At 47.0% G+C, this 25,491-nt stretch overlaps 1 protein-coding gene across 2 annotated transcripts in view; it reads right to left on the bottom strand.

Annotated features, from left to right (window-relative positions):
- Positions 1-1,627: 1,627 nt before the first annotated feature.
- Positions 1,628-25,491, bottom strand: part of LOC144947710 (cAMP-dependent protein kinase catalytic subunit alpha) — a 79,778-nt gene continuing 55,914 nt past the window's right edge. For both annotated transcript variants that reach the window (XM_078877015.1, XM_078877016.1), the window contains exons 4-10: positions 23,583-23,681; positions 21,406-21,488; positions 16,688-16,814; positions 16,242-16,337; positions 15,118-15,240; positions 13,711-13,875; positions 1,628-13,121 (exon numbers count right to left, since the gene is read on the bottom strand). In XM_078877015.1, the coding sequence (XP_078733141.1) occupies positions 12,996-13,121; positions 13,711-13,875; positions 15,118-15,240; positions 16,242-16,337; positions 16,688-16,814; positions 21,406-21,488; positions 23,583-23,681 (819 nt within the window). In that variant the 3' untranslated portion in view covers positions 1,628-12,995. The remainder of the gene's footprint in view (positions 13,122-13,710; positions 13,876-15,117; positions 15,241-16,241; positions 16,338-16,687; positions 16,815-21,405; positions 21,489-23,582; positions 23,682-25,491) is intronic.

Raw genomic sequence — 25,491 nt, 5'->3', positions numbered from 1 at the left:
CCTCTCTACGCCCCGCCCTCTCTATGCCACGCCCTCTCTATGCCCCGCCCTCTCTATGCCCCGCCCTTTCAAGTGGTAAGAGTTTCACTCATGGGCGGTTCGTGGTTGCAGAGATATAGCGATTTCAAATCGGGTCCATCTTTTTGAAACACCCTATACATCTTAACGGCCCGATTTCTCACACACACACATGGCACGATGCTTGTCTTGTGAGCTTATGCATTGCAGGGATGATTTGATATGTGCCTAAATCATTTAATGCAGAAATGGCCTATCTCGGTAAGCCGGAGAAAAATTATTGGCTAGTTTCTCTATTAAGAGATTTTTTTTAAAGGTGATGTGCAAATTTTTCATTTGCCAAGGCCTCGATTGCATAAGTTTCATCAATGCCACTCGTCGCTTTCCACGTTGTGCCTGCAGGCTTTGACGACTGTGATCATTGTCTGTGCAGGTCCAACTCTAGACGACAATTGCCAAAGCGCAAAGGGTCGTTTTAGGAGGATAGTCTATGCAATGAAAGTGAATACTTCAGCAGTTTAAACTGTCCGGTAATAACAACATACACTAAGTGTTGTTTGGTTACCAATGTATGTAAAACTAGTTAATAATAAAGACAGGAATCTGGAGTGACTTGCCTACGTCTTTTGTACATGGCTTTGGAAATCTCGTTGAGCCCATGAGCCAAATGGGGGTTGTGGTTTGTGCCACCTGCTGTCGCAAACACTTCTCAAAGGCACCATTTGCAGAAACATCGGCGTACAATACCCGATGTTTTATATGCACACTGAATTTTTATTTTTGTATTGTTTGGATGTTTAATTTCACTTCCCCCCCCCCCCCAAACATTTTCTTTCAAGTATACTATGGTACTGTTTTTTAGCAACTGGTTTCCCGTACAAAGCTACCAGTGACCTTCCTATCGTACTTGTGATCTAGAGGTACAATTCTCCGATAAAATCATTGTTAGCATTTGCCACCCAAGGTTGTACTGATAAGCCATGGCTCAAGGTTTGTTTTAGACGCTCACCTGGTTACATAGCAGACGACACCACGCGTGCATTTCCAATTACTGCACAGGCCTCCAAAGTTGTTTCCCTGCTCGAATGTGCAGTGCAGCATCGGCTCGGTCCTTCCGTGTGGTGGATCTCCAGGCGAGTGGTTGAAATTCCAGATTCTCACGAGGGTGACCAATCTAAGCAACCACATCTAAAGCAGAGGTTTCCGGTTCAATCGAGCATGGTAGTTGAAACAATGGTGTAAGATTAAAATAGAAAAAAAGCCCCACCCACCTTCAATGAATGGTGTACCCATTTTATGTCCACCCAACAGCATAAACTGCCCTCTAGTTTGTTGAACGACTGGTTGCACGTGGTGGGCGAAAGTGAGGAATGTCGGCTCTTCCAAGACATCTGGCCTGCAAGAAGGAGTAGGCCAAAATACTGTCTAGAGCCCATCGAGAGGGGACTGTGGAGGCCCTTCAGGCAGCATTTGTGAACATGCAAATGCAGAGCTGCACACCTCGGGGGGTTTTTTCCCCAACACTATAAAATGACAACTCAAAGCATTCAAGGATCCTAGTGGTGGGTGTGTGCCAAATGTAATGCAAAAACAACTTTACTCATAAGAGGTTTGTACAAATGAGCAGTTTATTCATATTTTAACCTTACAATTTTGTACATAGAGTTACATAAAATCTACTACAAAGTCTGTTCTGCACAAACATGATCATACATGGGGCAGGGTAGCGCGAGTGTTGCGGCTGCACAGGACGGGGATGGGTGGTGGGAGTGGGCAAAGGGGAGGGGTGCTGTGGGGGTTTCGGTGTCAGGGGATGGGGGGGGGGTGAGTGGGTGATTTGGTAGTCTGGGGGGCAGGGATGTGGGAGGGCTGGGGGTGTAGGAGGTTCCTCGGCTTCAGCCCTTGGGTAAGCGATGCATGCGACATGCTGGGTTGGGTATTACAAGCCAACGTGGGCTCCGTGACATGTGCCACAGGATGGGGTCGGGCATTACATAAATCAACGGTGGATGGGGCACCATCTTCCTCGGATCATAAGATCCATTTCCCCCCTCCTGTATTTTAAAGCAAGATTGGTGGGGGGGGGGGTGTGGGAGACCAGATTTGTGTAACTATTGACACCGCACACAAGTTTGGGGTGCTTCTGACTTCGTGGCGTGAGTCGTACAATCCAAAGAACATGGTAGGAGGATGAGGTTGGGAGGGTTATCTTGTGAAACACGTCGGTGATACAAGGATGCTCTCACCAGCCCCCAATCTGTTCCCCCAGTAAGTGAGCGCACGACGCCAATGGACGACTGCGTTGTGCGGCGCGGCTCTCTCCGAGGTGTCGGGTGGTGGCTACCTCGAGGTGTTCCGCACAATTTGCTCCACGTGCTGGGAGCTGAACTCACGTCAGACATGCGGTACAACAAGAAAATACATTCGAAGAGCTTGACGTTGAAATGCCTGCTGCCTGCTACAACGAGGACAGTCTGTGTGAGATTTGGGGAAAGGCGATACCAACCATAAGGGGGCCCAATGACTTCTCACACGCACAAGCGAAACAAAGATCCCCCTGTTTAGCTTTACAGGCACACGGCTGAATCCATATACCAGGGCTAAAAAAAGAAAACGAACTCGTCAAAAACCCCATCCATGTTAACTCCCTCCAGCCAGGGAGCGATCACAGACACCCTCAAACGACCATCGGCGTTCCCCGCAACTGCGCCCCCATGGCCTAATCTGTGCCACTTACAGATTGTGGGGGGGCAGGGCTGCGTGTTATGAAGACGTGACCAAGAGGCACTGTGAACTTCAAGAATGATTTGAGCAGATTGGGTTAAGCACCAAGGCTGAGGTTGGGGTTTGCAATTAAGAGGGGACGGGCTGACGTGAGGTACTCATCCTGCGGCTCTTTCGAGAAGGGGTCGGGACAAGACGGCTGCGGTCATTTGTTTAGATTCAGGCTTTGACCTTGGTTGCCTTGCGGGAGTATTATGGTCATATTAGTTAGTGGGGGCAAAGGTTAGAACTAGGGGTTGTTTTGGCTAGTTTGTTCGGGTATGAGTAGTGCTAGGGTCTTGTTGGCTGGTGTGATTACAGTTAGGCTAAGGTCTGGTAGGATAGTGTATTTTACGTGTGGTCATCGAGGTCAGATCACGAGTTTAGCTTTTCACTCAAGCCTTCACTACGCGCTACTGCGGGCATCTCCGGAAGACCACATTTGCATTATAATTTGCTGTGAAAACCTGCAGGTAAAATACAATGTATGGTTCAGAGAAGGGTTGATGTCTGGCTAGATGGTGTGCATAACCCTTGACGCGAATACACTTCTCATGATGCCAGCTATGACCTCATTGTTGATGTTCACAAAGCCACTGGGGGAGGGGGCAGCCACTCTAAAGTAGTTACAGCGATGGGGCTCTGTCCAGCGCATTTGGCTGTGGTGCCATGCCGCCACTTACAAAACCCAACGCAAAAAACCCGTCGACGCGCATCGTCACAGCCACTCGTGGGCCAGAATGGCCCGGATCGCCGCCACTGCACGTGGGGACGCGCGCTATCCACATTGGTGTTTGGAAGAGCGCTGTACACTGCAGCTCTTTCAAGGCTTCTCATCCGGCCTGCATCCAGACCTCGGCCAAGTTCGCAAGACGGGCAATGTGTGAGCTTGCCCAATGGGTGGCGCGAGATTGACTCGTGGCGGCACGAAACCAGTACCACAATGAGCAGGAATCTAAATATTCGCCGCGCAACGTTTGAAACGTCTGAGAAATGATATTGCACCTGCGATGGAGTGAGATGCCAAACAAAGTTCTGTATGCCGTGTACGGCAGAGAAATCCCCCTTTATTATCGCAAATGGTGAATGGAAAATGTCGGTGCAGATTTTATGCAATCAGTGGGCAGGTAGCCAGCTGTGTATTTCAGTGCAATGGCCTCGTCTTGTACTTGAGTCTCTTCCCAGCCACGTTAACAGCCCAATGTATATCAAGTGTCCCTCTGGGGTCACAGGTTGTGAACTTTGATGCATTTACCCCCCGCCCCCCCCCGCTCATGCAGTATGGACACAGGCCGTCGACTGCAAACTTGAGATGGCTTGCATCCTGGATAAAGTTGAGGACCTTGTAAATGCGGAGCAAAAAAAACCCTCTATCAGTTCGCTTGGACCCACAGTTTTGTGTTTAGCTTGTTGTCCTTCCGCCCCGCACCTCTGATTAGGACGGTTGGGTATGTACGGTGCGGGAGAAGTTCAACATACATACACTGAAGAGGCCCCATGCAGCGTAGTTTACGTTAAAGCGGGAGAGATGAGGCTGTGGCGAGTTAGGTGTTGGGAGAGTTTGTGGAACTTGCTTGACCACTCCACAATTAGCCGAGACTCGGACTCGCCAGAGAAATGTCATTCCCACCAGCATGACTAGGACCAGCATCAGTCCCATCACTCTCGCAACATCACCACCATTATCACCACCACCGACCACCTGTAGACCTTTAGCAGCTCTGCTATACTCCACGACTACCCAAAACAGCCAAAACCTCTACAGCCAAACTCACCCCCACACCACCCAGCCTCAGAGGCACTCGACTCATTCTCACCCGACGCCTCCCACCCCCCAAAAGATACCCCAAACTCCCATACCTCCTCCACCCTGACACACAGCCCTATGCCACAATAATCATCGCACTCAACCTCACTCCTAACTCGTCGTCCCAATGCAGTCTCTCGCTTCGGTCGATGCAACACATTAAACGGCACGGATACAAATGACACGGTGGGGATTGACATGTCCCTTCAAAGAAGCAACACACGCAGAGAATGAGACGCGAAGTTAACAGGAGTTGTCGGCGTGAGGGGTGACATCTACACAGGCAGTGGTGCACGCGTGAGTGAGCAGCACGGGACGAACACATCCACACTGAGGTGGTGGAGGAGTAAGACGTCTGTGATTGGATTACAACAATCAGGTCCTGGTAAACCCAGACGAGTACTCAGTCTTCGAAGTGTAATCAGATTGTCATAACTCAGCGTGTACTGGTTGATTACTATTCAAAATCACTTTTGCTATTAATAATCAGAAAACGATGAAAGACAAAGGGTGTGGGGGGGGGAGGTCGCTGGGGCTAAAGCGAGGACTGCAGCAGCCAGTGAATACAGATCAGGCGACAGGGCCTTGTCGTAGGAGAGCTGTCAAATCTGTGATAGGTGAACAGTAGGATTAAGCAATCGTGAACGTAATCAAGACGAGGTTGCGAAAAAAATACCAAATGGTGGGATGGCCGTGCTTTGCATTGCTTCCGAAACCTCGAACAATCAGAGAGCGATTTCTTTGGAAGTCGCTCTCCGAACACCGACCGCGCGTCACCGTCCGCGTCATTAACATTCACGGCGCGGAGCGCAGCTGCGAGGCAGCGCCTGCTGATGGCGATGGTCGTCAAGTGCCTTGAGCTCGTGCGCGTGTCCAGCGCAGACGAAATACGCGCTCTGACACGGAGTGCAGCCTCCTCGGCGCGTTACACAATCGGTTGCCACGTCGTTGGCCCGTGTGTGGTGTTGCGCATGGCTGATATTGCTGGAGTGGACGTGCCTTCCGCTCAGGAGAGCCGTGGTCGTATCTAAAATGGAATCAGCTGCGACGGCCCGCAACCAAATTAGCCGCAAGGCGCCCGAGCTCGTCAGATCTCGGAGGCGAAGCAGGTGGGTTGAGCAGCCTCCCTCGAGCCTGGATGGGCGACTTCCATGCACGTGTTACAGATTGAGTCTCCGCAGTAGCCAGGAGGGGGCAGTGCACCGATGTCTTTGTTTTCCCAACTCTGTAAAGTATGGACAATGACCCGCGTGGTGTAGGAAGGACAACCAGGCTGTCACGTGCCACATTGGCAGAAGTGTGTCAATTGTGCCCAGGAGTTTCCCTCCCTCCCCTTGTACATACAAGCATGATGCTCTTACACACCTCAGTCACGAGCTCAACAATTACACAGTCTCTTAGAATTCACTCAGGCCTGCAGTCACGCACACCACTGATTCAAGCACCACTTCATGAGCCGTTAAATCTGCTAAGATCTCTCTGCCTCGTAAGACAGTGAGTGAGTGAATGGCAGTGGCTAGAATTGATCGAGCTCGATTATAGGTAGCGTTGGTGACTTCACATTCTGCAATTTTGCCAATTTAAGTATCGTGGCTACAAGTGCAACATTAACTCTAAAAGTTTGGAATCTTAGAAGAAGAAAAAAAATGTGGTTTCAATGCAACAAAAATGCAACATGTAAGTCAAGGTAAAGGTGCAGCCCTGCAATTGCTTACCCACACCACTGCTGGTGGAAGGGACCTCCCACAAGAGGCAGCTATTGAGAGCCCTCTAGACCCCAGATGGTATTTGGCCTACTCTTTAATTCTGTAAGTCAAACTAACAGGATAAACACTATTTTTACTGCAAATGCATGTTTTTGTTAACTCAAAAGTATTTCTAGGTCCCCTGAAGACATCGCAACAATGGGCTGCAACTGCATCCCACCAAAGCGTTTCCCGTGTTGCACGCCAAAACAAAAACCCGCCAGTGTCACGCAAGAATGCAGCCACAGCAGATAAAACAGTCAGCTGATTAACAATCGCTCGGATCGTTCATGTCAATTCAAGATATCGTCGTGGTCAAAGCCATCGATGCCACCACATCTCATCGCGAATGCTTTGTACCCTGTCAGGTTCCTCAACTGCTGCACAGTCGGCACGTGACCTGCAAGCTTTGCCCGAACAGGTCACCATCCGCTCTTAGGTCCCCCTTGGTCGCTGGACTCGTGGAGACTTCAGTTATGTCACGAGTATAACCGAGCTGTGAATTGGCCACCTGTCTGCAAACGCAGCAGATCCCCGATTCCTCGAGAATCTTGCTTCCAGTATATAGTGCTTTGGTAGTAACAACAAACATACAGAACTCAACACCAAAGTGGATGCAAGCGGGCCAGTATTCTCATGCATGGAAGGGTGACCACTATGCATAATACAGGTGTTGTAGGTTGCTACGGGCATACGTTGTCAGCACTGACCAGCATGGTGAAGCTTCGTCTCCACTGGCGCTATGCATTTTTAAATCTAGATTTAAAACTAATTTCTTTGGAACTGATTTTTGTGTTTAGTTTGTTGTCCTTCCCCCGCACCTCCGATTAACACTGCTGGCTACGTACGGTGCAAAAGAAGTTCAACACAAACATGGTCAAATAACCCCCACAAGCTGCACGGCTGGGGATAAAATGAGGACGAGAGGCTAATGGTGAGACGTGGCTCAGCTTAAGAAATCCCGACTGGCTGAACTGACAGTGATGCAACAATACCGGTCCCACCCACCGAGCTGACTGCAACTCAAACACAGAAAGGACACTAACTGAACGCCAAGTGCAGACTGTGTAATAGGACAACCTCAATACTTCCACTTACATTCATACAAACATGCCTCTTTCGCCTTACAGATTGCAGGGTCAAGTACTGTTAGCGATCACCTGTTAGGACCAGCATGGCACACGAGGGGGTGGTGTGACCAGCATCACGAGCCTTTGCCTCTGCATTGCTGATGTTTACACAAGTGACCAGCCACTCGTTTAAGATTCAACCAAGGGCAGGACCCGGAATAGGTGCAGATATCACGAATCATTGACGAGAATGAAGTTTAATTCATCCGACAGATGTCTATGGATTGCATGACCCCACTCCCATGAACCTCTTGGGTGGAAATGATTTTAACGGCTCGGAAAGCAGCGCCACTTTCGTGTCTCATAGCACCTGGGGTCAAGGAGAACCCCAACAACCTGGGAACTCGGTGCAGTCAGGAGGACGGGTCAGTGCACTCTGGGGAAACCACGACTAAGATTGGCAAGGCCAGCGAAGTGTTTATGTGGAGCAGTCTAAACCTACTGCCGGTATGAGAATCCTCATTGAACTCTGTCGTGTTTACAAGTCGGCAGAAAAGTGCATGGCAACTGGATAGGTTGTGCCCTCATTAGGGATCTACGGTAGATGTCGGTGCTGCCGCTGTATCACTACCGCCTGTGACCCAATCATCCAGAATGCAGCCGATGTCATTGGATCTTGAAAGCTAAACTGGGGTTGTTCCTGGATGGTGCTCGGCTGAGTGACACCACGAGGTATGAAACATGTCGCAGGTTACTGCGGGCCGACTTTATCAGCAGGTGGCAGTGCAGCACATTCCATTGTTGTACAGTACTATGCTCCATTGTCCATGCTTCTCACCACGATTACCAACACTAACCAGCGTAAAGTATCGTCAAATAATCAAGGTCTCTGACAAGGGACAAGTGAGCAATGATGGCTGGGTAGCACAAGCTATCCAATGGTGAATATTTTGCATTCTAAAACCTAGAACTACTGCGGACTCCCCATGAAGTGGTTACTCATTTTATTAACCCTCAGGGAGTTTAGGTCGAGTTGTTTGCAAAGAATGGAAATTGTAAGCAACCATATGCGAGTTGAGTGCCTTAACCATACCAACCACCCAGTTGTATTTTTGTATGATTAAGTTGTCGATATTTTTCAACATTTGAGATTTATGGACAAGCCTGGACACCAAGAAAGCGGCATGTTCCTGTGAGTGGTCAGTCTTTAACATCCACGACTGCAGGGCAGCGTGCGTTGGCAAATCCCGTATGACAGTGGGAAATGAAGCCTCAAAACTGGGTGAGTGGTGACCATGCAGACCACCCCACCACAACATTTTCTGACAGGTCGGTTTTTTTATTCCTTCAAGTAATCACCCCGTTTATCGTCCAACCTGGTGGTTTCTGGTAAACGCTGCTACCCAGAGGGTGGACATTGATCAAAGTATGCAGGCCGTCCCACGAGTCGTCAGCTGCGTAGAACTGTTACAACTAAAACAGAAGCTTACAATGATGCGAAAAATACCACACATTTTACAATCCATCCATCTGGAAAAACACGTCCCAATGAACTAATATCACACGTGTGTGCCCAGGGCCAAATCACCAGGAACGCACCCATCAGACCCCAGAAGCTAAGCGGATTCGAGCCTGTATGATGCCTGTATGGGCAACCACCATCAAAAACAAGTGCAGTAGGCATAGAGCAGCAAAGGGCAGTGCACTAAAATCTATTGTTTTGTAATACCCACCCACAACCACCAACGCATTAGCAGTGTGGTGAAGTATAGTCAAATAACCCTCAACCGCCTGCACGGTGTGGGCATGCCCTCATCCAGCAGTGGATTGGCAAAACATGCATTGAGAGTATTTGGCTCCAGTACATTTTCACATGATAAGCCACTTGGTTGAGCTCTCATTTGAAGCTTCTGAAAAAGAAGCTAATAGCTCAGTGGTCTTCACCTGGTATGATAACATAGTTGTATTTGTATATTTTAAAAAGTGATTTGTTTACCTTTCCTATACATTTCACTATCGTGTTTTTGTGTCGTTTGCTTTTGTAACGTACCGACCTGCCGACTAGACATCTGTAAAACAAGAGCTTTTTAGCTCATCGGATTCCTCCAGGATAATAAACATTCTGATTCTGATGATTACAAATGCACCTCCCTTGTCATAGGTGCTGGACCTCAACGGGCCGTGACCTGGTTAAGTGAAGGAAGGTGATATCTGTTGTGACTGGTGGCCAGCAAAAACGCGATGAAAGTTTCAGGTATTGAAAAAAAACTCTTGCAATTGAGAAGTGTCAAATCGTCTAGTGTGGAGCAGAAACATCGTCCGAAGACTTTGACCAATTTTGTTTTTATTACACCATGTACAGTCGCTTGAACAGCAACACATTATACACCGTATATATACAGGACTGTATATATGTGCGAGGGGACTGTCAATATGTTCTGAGGACGCATTACCAACGTAGAAAAGTTGCGACCAAGAATTATGTTTAGCTTAAAGCTACATAATTAATAAACCTTCGAACGATTACAGGGCAACACAATAAAAGGCCTACAACCAAATCACCCAGAATGCGCCTCATGGTGTCAGATCACTGAAGCTAAAGCGGGGTTGAAACTGGATAGTGTTTGGATGGGCAGCCACCATGCAGGACAGGCGTTAGAGGCTAAAGAGTGCGTGGTGGGCAGCAGACGGCAGTTCAACAAAATCCATTATTGTACTGTCCTGCCAAGGTTATGCTCCACGACTTCCAACCTACACGACTAACCAGCGTGGTGAGGTTTAGCCAAATAACCCCCCATGACCCACAAGGCGTGGGGAGGTACTCACCCAGCAGTGGATTGACAACGGGTCTGAACATGGATATGTAGAGACCAATTACAGGGTAAATACATGAACAGGGGCAGCTACATGGACAAATGTAACAGTGTGGTTCTGTGCATGCTCCTCATATATATCTGGTTCTCAACACCTTCCACAGCCCCTCGTAAACAAAACAGACAAATGGGGTTCAACGGTCGAGTTGTAGAAGGCTCACTTCCCACAGCATACGACTTCTCTCACTCAGCTATGTAAAATCAGCAGCAGCAAGTCTGTGGACCCTGGCATGCTTTAGAATGATAGGTTGAGGTTAGGGTTTAGGCGTGAGAGCTACGGATGGATCTAAAGGTCTACAGGATGTTACCTGCAGTGGTCCGAGTTCATTCTAACTTAAAAGGTGAGCCATAGCGTAGGATCTGGCTGGGTGGCACCATCTGCAAAGTGATCAACAATTAGAAAATCACCAGTTCATATCGAGGTGGTGGATCAACTCAGCCCATCAACATCCTCCCCTGGCTTCGATAAAATGAGTATCAACATTCATTCATCACGCATAGTCAACGAAGAACTGTTGCACCAAACGTGTGACCTCTTGCGACAGCGCTCGCATCATCTGCTCTAGCTGCCGTACACCGGCGTCGAGTGATGTTTGATCCACGGATCACGGTGGGAGCGACCACAGGGCAGCGCCATTCCTTTGAGGGTCGCAGCCCACTTCGAACGTCGACCGCCAACTGAAGACAACCAAACCTCAAAGAGTGACTGACCCCCAAAATAGGAATGTGAAATTTAAGGGCCGTCGAGAGACACGAGTGTCACCACATTGTTCATTTAGGCATGGAGAGGTGTTTCCTATGGACATGGCTTTGGAGGAGGCTTCGTGTTTAAGTCTAATAGGTGATGTGTTGAGTTAGATCGCTCACCTAAGCCTTGGTCACGTGCCGCAACACACAACCCCTTGTGTCGTCAGACTCGGTGAGATACTGGGAACCTCCTTGCTTATTGTTAGACCCAAACCATCAAGTTCACATTTCCCTAGTTAACAACCCTGCAGGGATCAATTTAGCAGTGATAGCTAAATCTTTCATCTTCACTTATTTCTGCTTGATGGCCAAATAATATTTTAAAACATACTCTGTGGCCACCCAACCACCTCCCAACCCTTTATAGTGATAAACATATGGCTGCATTGTCTTTACATTGGCGTGGGCAACATTCTCATTTCATCAGCCCAACAGACTGACACATGGTTCCCCAATGGCTAGTACACGTTAGTTCCCTTGCAATGTTGCTGCACTGGTGCCAAACAAGTTTTAATATTCAGTCACCTGAAGCCTGGCCTTGTCACTTTCTTTAATATGAATCAAATTTCACTGACAAAACGACCAAGTGCTGGCAACGCTTTGCAGAGGCAGGGTTTGAGCTCAGGGTTAAAAGGGTGGCACAAAGGGCCCCCCACCTCCACTCTTGGGGTATGGCTGCTATTTCTAAATGCACTTTTACCGGAGCACTCGCACGAGGCAGTCGCTATGATAGAGTAAATTGATGCGCAACCTTTCGAGTAGCCACATGTCAATGGCGCTGTGTACCACTGCTATCGCTGCTCTTGCTTGGGCTGGCAAACACACTCCGGCTCCCCTAACTGACTATTCAATCACTCGACAGTCATCAGACACTCCAGGGACAACAAAAAACTTCACTCTCATTATCAATCCTTTGCCTTTAGTCATAATTAACTGTCCATACCGCGCTTCCACCCTACCCAAGAGAAGGTGCGGGATGAGTCCCGATTAAAATATTGGCACTCGTTAAGTAAAAGTAAAAATAACATTACCGGCTTTTTTTATTGTAACAGACAACGCCCACGACCGAATCACTGACAGATGGAGGTAAACGAAGGTGGCAGGGGCTGGTGGGGAGGGGAGGGAAAGGGCCGAGGGCAGGCAGTGGGAGGGGACCCCCGTTTCTACGCAGCACGTGAAGAAGGGGGCGGGGGAGAGCAGCAGAGCCGTGAGAAGCGCTCGGGACCAGGTATATACAGTGTGACAGCAGTTAGGAAGCGGGGCACTGTTGATGCGGCGAGCAGGCAGCAGCATATCCATGGGGAGAGGAGGAGGAGGTCCATGGGTTAGGGTCAACCCTCGGGTGACGTGGAGGTGCACGCAACACCCCAAATATGCCACCCAGGAAGGGCGGTGGAGCAAGGCTGAGGGAAGATTCAAGGGGTCGTGTGTACACGTGTGTTGGTAAGGAGGGGACCGTATGTGTAAGTGCTGTTCGTGGGAGGTTGTGCGTGCACATGCCAAGAATGGGGAATGGTAGGGGGGCAGGGATAGACGGATCATGTGTGTTGATGGCAGGGCACGTGCCGTATGTACGTGTGTTGATGGCTGGGGTTGTGAGCATGCACGTAGTTGTTGTGGGTGGGATCGTGTGTACACATGCTTCTTAGTTGGAAGGTTGTGTGTACACGTGTCGCTTGTCGCTGCAGCAAGAGGGATCTCGTGTGTACATGTGTCGAGGTGGGCTCGGCCAAGTGTACACGTGTCTCAAGAGTGGTGGGGGTGAGGGTGGAAACGTCGTGTGTACGTGAGTGGCAGTTGTGGTGGTTATGGGTTGACATGTACATGTGTCTTGGTGTGAGGGTGGGAGGAGGGGGCGACCCCGTCTGCCTTTTAAACGCGCGGACGGTCGGACGGACGGACAGGGTGGACACGCAGTGGGCGACGCTGGACCGGGAGAGCGAGGAGGGAGGAGGCGAGGCGCAGGCGGTGTTCAGAAGTCGGCAAACTCCTTGGCGCACTTCTCAGTGGACGAGATGCGGATTTCCTCCTCCTCGTAGTCGTCGAAATTGCTGGCGTCGCCTGGGCCCTTGCACTTGGGAATGAAGGGAGCCTCGACCTGGAGGTGTGAGCCGAGTGGGCACAGGAATGATAACAAAGGTCACGAGGTCACCACTCCAACGATGCTATCATACATCTTCTTAGGTTTTTTCGGTAAAGTCACGTAGGTAAAAAATAAAAATTAATAAAAGTTAAATAAAAATAAAATAAAAATCACGACGTTTCGGAGGCAACACAAGCTTCCGTCTTCAGGTGCCTCCGAAACGTTGTGATTTTTATTTAATTTTTATTTTACTTTTATTAATTTAGCTTTTTTACCTACGTGACTTTACCGAAAAAACATAAGAATATGAATCCTTGCAGTCACTAAAGCTTCAAATCTAGAACTATCATACATCGTTTTGCTTTCTTGTGTTAAATTTAATTTGCAGTGGACACCCAACCAATCCTAGGTCTGCTGTCTTATCAGAATCAGAGAATGTATTTATACTGGAGTAATCTGATGTTACAGAGCTCACACACCCCTCAAAGACCACTCTTATGGTCTCGTCATCACTGCCGCCTGGTTTGAGGTTGTCCCCTTCGTCTCACAGTTGGGTTCAGGTTAACGTCAGTGGTGGTGTTGCCTTAGAGATGGGGGGAGGCACCTTGCGCTGGTAAATTGCGATCCAGTCGGTGGTGGAGAACCACTTGTGGTTCTTGATGTCATTGACGCCGTTCTTGAGGTTTCCGAATCGCTTGGTGAGGTCCACTTGGAGCAGGTTCCTCAGCAGGTCCTTGAGGTCCGAGCTGAAGTGAGAAGGGAACCGCACCTGCAGCGACAATGGCAGTGAGGGCACATGCAAGTGGGATGCAACAGGCAGCCTATTAGCTTCATTGACTTGCTTGTATTATTGTCCATAAAAGCTCTGTGCCAATCCACTGATGGAAGGTGTCAAGTGGGATGTTTGACCACACTTCATCACACTGGTCACTGTGGATTGGTGAAGACTGGTGCAGATGTCACTTCATATACCGCATGTTAACCTTGACTTGGAATTTAACTCAGGTGGTTGGTTTCATGTGGCGCAAAAGCCATTATGCCACTATTCTGTCAAGTACGCACACGTCAAGCGCATTTCAGAAATGTATATAACAGCTACATTGACTCGTACTTACACCTTGTTCAGTTGCGATGATTATCCCCATAAACACATTCAATTGAAACAACCTATGTCTTCTAAACTTGTGTGTCAATCACTACATTTTCCTGTTATTACAAGGTGATTACCATTTTCAATACAAGGTGCACACGGTTAAACATATTTATTTACATATTTCAACAAGTGTTCCAGCTGCAATTGTCTTGATTGCATAAACAACACAAAGTCATGTACATGAAGTAAATATTATTGCAAACATGTGTATTCATTAAATGGGTACACAAATGTGGTACTCACCGCACACATTACATTAAATAACTAGCAGGAAGTACCCGGCGTTGCCCGGGAGAAAAATATATTTCAAAACTTCTCTTAAAAACATAACAAACATAAACAAATACCAAGCTGTTGTGAAAGCCCGGCGTTCCGTTTGTCTGCCCATTTGTCCATCAACAAAATGATAAGAGGCTTGCAGAAGTCCAAAAAGTTATAGAAAGTGGGGGGTAAATAGTTGGTCTAATGTTTCGAAAATTGTCGACCCCCCCCTCAAAATATATTTTTACCCCCGCATAGGCATAAATACCTACACACCCTACACACAATAGAGTGAGGAGTGTCTAGTGAATCTATAGTAGTATCTAACTTTACAATAGTATCTGGCTCTACAATAGTATCGACTGACTCAATAGTAGTATCTATCGACTCTATCGTAGTAAATACTGACTCTACAGTAGTATCTAATGACTATAGTAGTATCTACTGAATCAAAAGTCATATCTATTGACTCCAAAGTAGTATCAACTGACTATAGTAGTAGTAACTAACTCTATAGTAGTAACTTCTGACAATAGCAGAGAGAGGACAATTTACGAGTGGGCAATGAGGTAAGTTGCAGTGCTGGGACACGCGTACCTTCCCAGAGACGATCTTCTCGTAGATCTGGATGGGTTGGTCGGCGAAGAATGGCGGGTACCCAGCCGCCATCTCGTAGATGAGCACGCCCAGCGCCCACCAGTCAACCGCTTTGTTGTAGCCCTAAGTGGCACGCATGTCCACACAATTAAAACAGCACCGTGCAACGGTGGTTCATCAACTATACACAGCCTGCTCTCGATTATCTAGGCTACGGATTAACTGTGCTCACTGGCACCTTTTTATGCACAAGCTGGTTTAACGTTTGGCTGCTCCTCACTTGGCGAGGATCAGCGACTCAATGTCAGCCGTTACCCTATCACTTGAAGAAGGAAATATTGAATCAGGGTCAAGTAGGCGGCGGCGCTGATTCTCAAAAAACAGGACACATTCTTGCCTCAATCTACACCGGTAAACAATACATACGTTTTTTTATATCCTAATTTTAGTACATTTTGTGTCACGTGTTTTGGTTTTACCAAGGGTTGACTGTACACATGCAAGCACACACACAGCCACAAAGATCCCCTTAGCCTTAACGACTGTTCACCTATTAAGGGTGACACAAGCATACAATGGGGTGGTATGGCCAGTATCATGCTGGGATGCCTTAATCTCCCCAGCGCTGATGTTTACACACCACGCCAGGTATTAATTTAAGACCAACTCGAGTTAGATGAGGCCCAGAACGTTCAGATACCACTTGACACCGATGTTATTATGCATGTGCTGCTGCTCTCTACGTAAGCACACAAAAAGACAAGATCTCCCGTACAGCCTTCAACAGACTATTGGAGTAAGTGCTGTTGGTGAACACCCTATTAAGGTGAGCCAGGGCATGAGGGGATGGTGTGGCAAATTCCACGCCCGGCCGCCTTCGTCTCCCCAGTGCTGATTTGTTATCACGACACCGGAGACTCATATAACACTGAGTTGGACTTGGGACAGTCCAGGACCGGTTAAACAAATAACTTGATGTTAGCCATGGCCAAGAATCAAGCTTAGGTTGTCAAGTTCATAGTACAGCGATCAAACCATTGTACCACCAGTCCTCTCACACAGCAGCAGGTACATTTGTGGTCAAGGCGGGAGTGTGTGCAGCAGTTGAGGGTGAGCCAGTGTACCTTGCTGAGGATGATCTCGGGAGCCAGATACTCTGGTGTTCCACACAGAGTCCAGGTTCGCCCCTTCACGCGCTTAGCAAACCCAAAGTCTGTCACCTGTTCACACATGGAAATAAAAGAGTTGAAAATTAGGAAACATAAAAAAATGTTAGCAAGACCCCTGCTGCACGCCAATTAAGTTACACGTGGAAGGATAGTGTTTTCCTGTCATTGCACAACAGTAGGCCCAAGGCAACGTGTTTACCATTCGTATAGGTTTACCATGCAGACCACTGGTGATATACTCCCCAACCTACTCCCATATATACCTGCATGTGCCTTTTTCTATATGTAGCTGTGTGTACCTCTGTGTACCTCTGTGTACCCTGAGTGACTGAGTAAAATATGTGTTAAGTGCCCTGATGCTCCTGTATACTCATGTATACTTCGTGTGAGCCTGTGCGCACCTGGATGTATCCTTGCTGGTCAATAAGGAGGTTCTCAGGCTTGAGGTCCCGGTAGATGAGGTCCAACGAGTGCAGGTACTCAAACGCCAACACGATTTGTGCCGCGTAGAACCGTGAGTGGGGCTCACTGTAAAGACAACAAGATCGCCCGTATAGCCTTAACAGACTGATGGGGCAAGTGCTGTTCGTGAGCACCTATGAAGGCCAGAATGGCACATGATGGGGTAGTGTGGCCAGAACCACGCCTTGCCACCTTTGTCTCTCTAGTGCTGACACACCACACCAGGAACTCAGTCAAGGCTGAGTCGAGCTAGGGGAGGCCCAGAACCAGTTCAGATAACCGTCACTGGTATTGACCAGAAGTGAGAATTGAACTCAAGGTTTGTAGCGCAGAGTGCTAACCCCTGCACCACTGCACACAGTTGGGCACAGCACACACACGTGGGGATATGCACACCAGCATGTAAGCACACACAGGCACACACATAGCCACACACGCAGGGATATACCGTATTTCCCCACATATAGCCCGCATACGTATATAACCCGCAGACGCATATACCCCGCAAAAATAGCGTTTTGTGTAAAACAATTTCAGATAGCCCGCACCTCCATATACCCCGCATGCATATATTTAAGGTCGTTACCGCAGCTTAATTCCATGATATTAATACAAAGTTGACATTTGTAATACATTCCACTATCAATTGTTAATAAAGAAAACAAACTAACCGGAAACGAGTGAACTTAAAACAGTAAACAAGTAACAAAAATAAATATCCAATAAGTAACACATAACTGGTAGATAAGTACTTTAAGTAAGCGTACGGTTAGGCTTACCAGCATTCGACCTCATCATATTACAGCTACTGGACCCGGTAGTTACCCCTGTACAGATTTAGCACTGGTAGATTGTGCACTGTGCAGACAATAGCGGCACTACTGTAACGCCACTGCCTCCTGGCAACAAAGCCATTGGAAGTTTGAAACAAAGCTCATGGTCGCGACTGTATAGTGCTCAGCCAATAGCAGCGGCCTAAGGGACTCGGCAATTATGATTCCGCATCTGGTAGACACTTAAGGCCCTTCCCATTGTGCAATCCCCCCTACAGCCACTGAAAGTGTTACGTAAACAAAGTGCGCCCACTTCAAACAGTCGTTTCATTGTACAAACAATTCGAATAATTTAAAACGTGATAACATGTTCAATTTTAGTGTGAGTGGTTTATTCAGCAGTGCTTTAGTCAAAGGTAAGTGTTGCATAGTGGATAGTCCTACCATGAAAACATTAAACGAGTTATGACATGTCACACGTTAAAAATATTTGTGGGATAGCCCGCGCCTCCATATACCCGGCAGGGTCTTGTTTTGTATGTAAAAAGTGGTCTACCCCGCGGGTTATATGCGGGAAAATACGGTACACACACCGGCATGTAAACAGACGTGGGTACAGAATGTACACAAACACACACCGGGCATTAACACACTAGTATGTAAACAAACAGAGCCACAGCACACTTGCACACACGTGGGGATATATAAGCTGGCAAGTAAATAAACAAAGGCACAGCACATACATATGTGTATGTAAAAACGAGGGTGTGGTTCAAAGTGTCTGAGCCGAACATACATTAAAACTACATACAAACCCGAAAAAGAACCACACAATTATTAACACCTTCACCCTCATATCAATAATGAAGCTTTCCAAATCCCTGCAGAAATAACTTTTCATCCTGTCCATTCAGGTTCCCATACACAGCCTTCTATTAGAAATTTTTTGTCAAATCAGGGCACAACACTCCTCCACTTTGGGATAAAACAAAATAGATTTTTTTTTAAACACTAAATAAATCCTAGTGAGATTTGAACCAAGCTTTCCCATTCACCAGTCAAAAAACATAACCACTTAGCGGCTACGGACTTCACAGTCAGTGTGTCTTATGTGACCTTATTTTATTTCACCTCGTCAAAACCAACAAAACGTGACCAACGTAAATATTTAGTCACTTCGGAAAAAAGTCACCAGGAATCAGGTGTGCGGAATAGGCAGCGTGTGGAGTTTGTCCAACTGGTATTCCTTGACACTCTTAGTCTTTGCAGCTTTTACATTCAGATTATTTAGATTATTTTGCTGCTCTTAATTTCCACATTATAAGCCACTTTGCCGAGCTTTAATTTGTGTCCAGGTCTTTTCTAAAACGCAAGTTAACACCTCAGTGGGCTATGCCTCGTAGGATGGGGATGGTCTTAGTTTTAATTAGATGTTTTTTGGGTGATTGTTTACCTTTCCTGTACTTTGCACAACTACCATGTTTGGTATTGTTTGTTGTTGTAACGTTCTTACCTGCGCCTACTGGGCATCTGTGAAAAAGAGCTTTATAGCTCTTCGGATTTCTCCAGTATAAATAAATATTCTGATTCCGATTCTGATATGGGGCAATGTCACGCACAGGCAAGGGGTGCGGTTCTAATCTTCCCATGTATTTTCTCTTTTACTTACGCAGGCGATGGAGAAAGTCTGCTTGATATTGTATTGAGCTGTCATTGTCTCTGTGTGTGACATGAAGTCAATATGCACCACAGCTTTAGCATCTGAAAATATGGCATACATGATCTTGCCTGCAGTGGTCCAACTTGAACATTTTTTGCGTTGGAGAAGTTCGATTTTTCTACTGCATGGATTTCTCTTGGACTGAGGGTCCGAATGGCAAATCAAGGTATCATCACCGGTAAGTAATACATTGCCTCAAATGTGTCTCCGTCTGCCTTCAGCCCTTCTAGATTATCATGAGAAGTGGTCACACTCCTTGCCACGTGTCCGCATGCTCCGGCACCCAAGGTGCACATGCCTTGTTCATTCCAAAAATATCATGCATAGAGTGTTTTCCAGGAATCCCATATACAGGGAAGTTTTACAAAGCTATGTCATTGCACGGCCTTGATGTTGGCCTCAATCATTGCAGTCCCAGGCCGCCCTGACCTGGAGTCATCATCAACAGTCTTTCTGCTCGGACAAAGTTGTGAAACCCACATTTTAAGTGTTGCACATTATGGTGCATTTTCCCCAAACACTTTGAACATGGATTTCAAACGTCCTTTCGGTTCAGCAGCAAACATTCTATGACAGCACAATGATTTAACATTTTCAGCCTCCTTCATGGAATAAGGAACAAAGACGTCTAGAATACTGTGCCATTTGCATACACGCAACAAGGACTATAAGTAGCTGCAACATCAATAGCTTCTGATAATCCCCTCTATATTAGCCTCAGAACTTTTTGTACCACTGGCACATGCATGCATACACATGTATTAACAGGACATTCACATGTATGTACGCACACACAGATACAGATGCACACCCACTAATGCAAAGATACATATTTTGTTTCACCTTGTAGACTATGGGGGCATGTTCTTAGCGAGCACCTATTAAGGTTGACATGGCACATTAAATGATGTAACCACAACCACGCCCTGCATCCTTTATCGCCCAAATGTTACATGCCTCTACATCTCTCCTGCTTATCAAGAGCCTGGCATAAGAGTTCGGGTCACCTAAATCGTAAAGGTGTGCATGCACACACATGCAATGGGAGGTGCTCATACCTACCGATGGCCCTGAAACAGGAGTGAAAGTTCCCCATTCCAATAGTCTGGGCCAGTCTCAACATAGGGTGACCACTGCTGCTTCCATCCCAGAGAGTGGTACCAGATCTATCACAATCCCAGAGTGATAATGGTTTGAGATGATCCTTGACAAGGATTTGAACATGCAACCCTCCAATTGTCAAGAATCAAGTGTTTTATAACCTCAGCACCAGCTGGATCGACAAAAGTAGCTGAGGCAAGATGCCACATTTTACAACTCCCTTGGTACTATATACACCATGCCGGGAATTGCATGGAAAGATAGGGGAAGCAACTTTGACATTCACAACAGAAGACAGAAAGCAATGAGATGCAATCGACAACATTTGTTGCTTTAATCACAGCACCAACCGGCTTACATCTGTCTATATCAGGGGTGGGCAACATACAGTCCATGGCCACATGAGGCCTATTACTTCTAAACTGCCCGCAAACAATAATTATCCATCACTGCAAGCATCTTAGTTGCACTAACTGGGTACTAGAGGAAACACGAGTATGCAATTAGTGCGTGCTCAGTCACTTCTGTCGCTGGAGGTGCATCTTCATACGAGGCACATGTAATTTATCGCACAATTATTCGATAACACTAAGGTGTTTGTTTTAATATTGTTACGCTTGTTCACCCAGGAAAAACATTTTCACGATGGCTCCGCCAGGTTTTCGCAATAGGGAACAATATTGCAAGTAAGTTGCAGGATTTTATTTTAGTAATGGGATGTTTTGGCCAATACCAATTACATGTTTTTTTTGCTACTGGAGGAAAATGGAGAATGTGGAAGAAACCCATGCAGAACAGGGGGGGGGAGAACATACAAACTCCACACATAAAGGTGCCCAAGTCAGGAATCGAACCTAGGAGATTACGTATTTTGAGACACAGGTATTACCACTGCATCACACTCCCGCCCATCGAATGTTAATGAGAAGTTATCCTGTTCGGCCCCCAGTAGGGGAAAGGTTCCCTACCCCAGGGCTACATGGCTGCTTGTGTATCCATGTGTCTCCATCGGTACATCCATGTGCCTGTGTGCTTGTTCATCCGTGCGCCTGTCTGTCAAGACCTGAAGCGGCCGATCCTGCGCAGATGTGAGAACATCTCTCCACCGGGCACGTACTCCAGCACCATGTAGAGGTTGGAATTGTCCTGTGGAACAAATCGGGCATCACTACGTCCCTCTTCTGTCTCCCACACGAGCCACTATGGTTCACATGTAATGCTTTAAATATTCATTGATTAAAGAAGTCGACGAACATGCTTGCGATGGGATACTATTATGCTTGACCATGTCAAAGCACCGGAGCCTAATTCCAAGCAGTGGCCATGAAGAGCAAGGATCGTGGGAACAGCAGTAGAATGATGAGAGTGATAGAAAGCCATGTCAACAAAGATTAATGGAATGCAGCAAGACAGTCAATGTCTCACTGCCTGGTCAGTGGCTGTACTGCAGATGTGGTTGCGTTCGGGTCAGGGGATCCAACCTGGAGCACTCTCGGACAGTGTAAAGGGATAGTAATTGCTCGTGACAGCAGAGATTCTTGGAGGGCACAGAAGGCACTGATGGAGGGAGGGAGAAATGGCTAATGGGAACAGACACGAGGAGGAGTATGTGGGTAATGGAGGCTTTTACAGCAATTTTACAGCCTATTTTTGGTGCCCTACAATTCGTGCCGTTTTCAACGTGATAAAAATGACCCCTAATTAACATAGGCAAAAAGCCTCCCACCATCAGCGTTAGGCATTCATCAATAAAAATGTCATCATTTTCTCATGACACATACAATGAATGGTGCGTGTTAAGATGAGATTATTTCCAAATTATGCAAACATGTTAAGGAAATATTTTATTTATGACTAATGGTCAGAATAAACAAAATGGCTCAAATATTAACAAGACAGTACAAACAAGACAGGACAGAATGATACAGCCAGTACCATGCTTGTTATTGGTCGTACTTGTTTCTCTCTTATCTGTATGGGCTAGACTACCTCTCATGTGACCATAATACTGCTCCGTAATTGTTCAGCGCTATGTGAATATTTCTCAAAAATACGTTATAAAACAAATCTATTATTAGAGTACAAACCAAACAAGACAATAAAGGCAAAAAGCAACAAGACAAAAAATAAAAAAAATTCTTGATTTAAATCAGGGCCCTGAATCATGAAAATGTATCAATTCGCAGGGGGAAGCTTCGTTAGTTAAGTCTCGTGGACATTTATGATTTAGAAGGTGCAGAGTAAATGCATATACATAACACATAGTATGACAGTGGGAGAGTGTATGAGTCTGGTGGTATCAGGAACACACATCTGTGTGCTCGGCTCTATTAGTATTAATTTAGAACAAAAAAATCAACGTGTCTCACCCCTCAAAGGGGCCTTTGGGGAGTGCTCATCTCTGTTTATGGCACAGATCCTATGATCGAAATGTCACATGCACAGGACAACCCCTGTTGACCTGCCAGGAAGTGGTACTCATTCCTTTGGTCTGAGTGATGACAGGTTGAGTTGATCCCAAACTGGGATTTGATGGAACTAATTTGTTCAATATTCCGTGTTTCAAATAAAACACACTTCAATAGCAATTATTAAGCTAACGACCAACCACTTCATTTGTTGTCTGAGGCTAATATAAGGTGTTTGAATTGCTCACATTTATGGAGCTGAGGATTCCAAATAATCTGTGGCACACAGCGAAGAGTGCCTGTCCACATTCGGCCGGAACAACTATCAGTTGTGGCAAGTACCGCAGCTGGCTAACATTACATTGAAAGCGCTGCCTGTCCACAAGAATTAGGGCAATGTGCTTACCCAACGAGTACCATATAATCTTAGCAGGTAAGAGATATGTAGACAGGTGAAGGGTTACGGGGAAGGAGAGGATGATGCACGAAGATGAATAGCGAGGGGTAAGGAGAGATGTGGGGAGATGTGGGTGCAAAGTCGAGTGGGGAAGGGTGAAGAGTGGTGGAGAGGAAACTAAAGATGAGACGGGAGGAGCAGCGCTTGCCACGGCGATCCCGAAAGAGTAGCTCTGAAGAGCATGTCTCAAAGATGAGACAGTTGGTCAGGAAGCTACGATCAAGGATGAGCACGTCGGCTACATATGGCAGGAAAGAAGTTAAACTTACATACATACAGGGTTAGGAGAGACGATTTTGTAGGTAATAGGAAGCACACGGAGTAACGGGGAGAAGCAAGGAGGGATGGCGGAGAGCAAGGTGAAGCCGGGATCACCTTGAAGCTGTATTCGAGGCGCACGAGGAAAGGGAAGCTGATGGCCTGCAGGATGCGTTTCTCATTGAGCGTGTGTTCCACTTGTTTTAACTTGACCACCTGCAGTCATCCGCACACGGCACACACGCCATGCATACACGTGTTTGTGGAATGCGTGTAACAACACTAAAACCATTCGAATAACAATTTAAACACAAAAATAGGGTTTATTATGAACAAAAATAGGGGTATTAGCTGCATCAATAACAGCAAAAGCAACAGCTATAACAACAGCAATAGAAGTAAGTTAATAATGCTGTTGCACCTGAAAGTCCAACACATTCCTGTGGAGGGAGCTGGTAGGAACGTTGGGTTGCTCAGTCAATGGCCAGGGTCAACGGCGGCGTGGTGTATTCCGCAAATATGGCCGACTGTGAGGGTGGGCACAAGCCGGCGTGAGTAGGTTAAACGTTGAGTTTTATAATGGCACCACGGGGTGACCAGCCCCTCCCCACCCAGCCCCACCTCTCCCACCCCCCACCCAGCCCCACCCTCCCATCTTCACCCAGCCCCACCCCTCCCATTTTTGGATGCACGACGGACGGACACAATAATCCCCTGTGGGCTGGTGTAACCAGGAGGTTCCTACCAGTATTAATTGGATGTCTGACCAAGTGTTGTACATCGGGGAAAATCATAAGTGGACAGAGAGCACTCTGAAAATGATGTTGGCAAGTACAGCAAACAGATCACTATTTCATATGTGCAGTGGCCTACTTGCTCTACTGTTTACAGTACAATAAATTAAATTATAACTGTGTTGCAGTAAGAAACTAGATCTTTGCTAGTTACATCAACGTGTGTAAATAGCACTAAAGCAGTGGCTAGGGCCACCTTGCTCTCGCACTGGATTGCACGGTGCTTGTGTGTGTGATGGTGTGAGCCCACCAAAATAACCTACATCATCCATTTGGCCAGCTCCAGGCTGTACTAAGGTATTGAGAAGATTTATTCCTAGGGCCAAATAAGAATTTGTGTGTCACCTGTTTTTTGCCACATCCATAACTCAGAACAGTTCATCAGCTGTGCGTGGGGCCTAGAATGGACACCAAAAACTGTGTAAAGCACAGGCATCTACCAATTCTAATCACCACACACTTGTGTTCTCTTTATGGCCTTGAGGCTAACATGCTGTCCCACCCGTTCACCTGACAATATTGGGTCAGCTGTAGCTTTGGCAAAAGGTCGACCACTTTCACCAACATTCTTATTGGATGATGACATTTGGCCAAAAAAAAAATTCAATAGGGGGCAATATTCGGGAGAAAAACAACATCTTATGGATACTGCCTTCTGTCAAGTGAAAATTATGCCCGATATGTAGAGTATCTTTGTATGTGTAGTGGCTTAACTCGAGGACAGTAAGACTTGGATGCACTTCTTTTATTGAACGAGCACCATCGGGATAATACACACCCTACGTGGGCACACACTATTACTGTTGCTAGTCTATACAAAACACTAACCGTCTAACACTGACGGCGCTGAATGCAAAAAGCCAACAACGATCATCAGCGCAACATAGAGTGAAGACGGCAGCGACGAGATGGTGACGACGAGGTGGTGACGACGAGGTGGTGACGACGACTACCTTGAACAGCACAACGGGGATCCCACTTCCAGAAACAGCCACGAGGTCCCCCACAGGGGCCCTTCTGATACTCTCAGCGTGGCCTCTCTCCACCCTAGCCACGCCCCCTCTCTGGAACATACTGGCGGGTTCCCCGGCCTTTCCCAGAGATGTCCCCCTCTCGTGTCGATCGTGGCCTGTTGACGTGGGTACTGCCATACACCGCAGTTGCCCTTTTTCACCAGCAACCAGCGCTATGCCACTACATATGTATGATGTTTCTATGCGTTTAGGTGTGTG

Source organism: Lampetra fluviatilis, chromosome 46, assembly GCF_964198595.1.
Source record: "Lampetra fluviatilis chromosome 46, kcLamFluv1.1, whole genome shotgun sequence".
Classification (NCBI taxonomy): domain Eukaryota; kingdom Metazoa; phylum Chordata; class Hyperoartia; order Petromyzontiformes; family Petromyzontidae; genus Lampetra; species Lampetra fluviatilis.
Note: the sequence above shows the minus strand (reverse complement) of the source record. Positions and strands in the feature narration are given on the sequence as shown.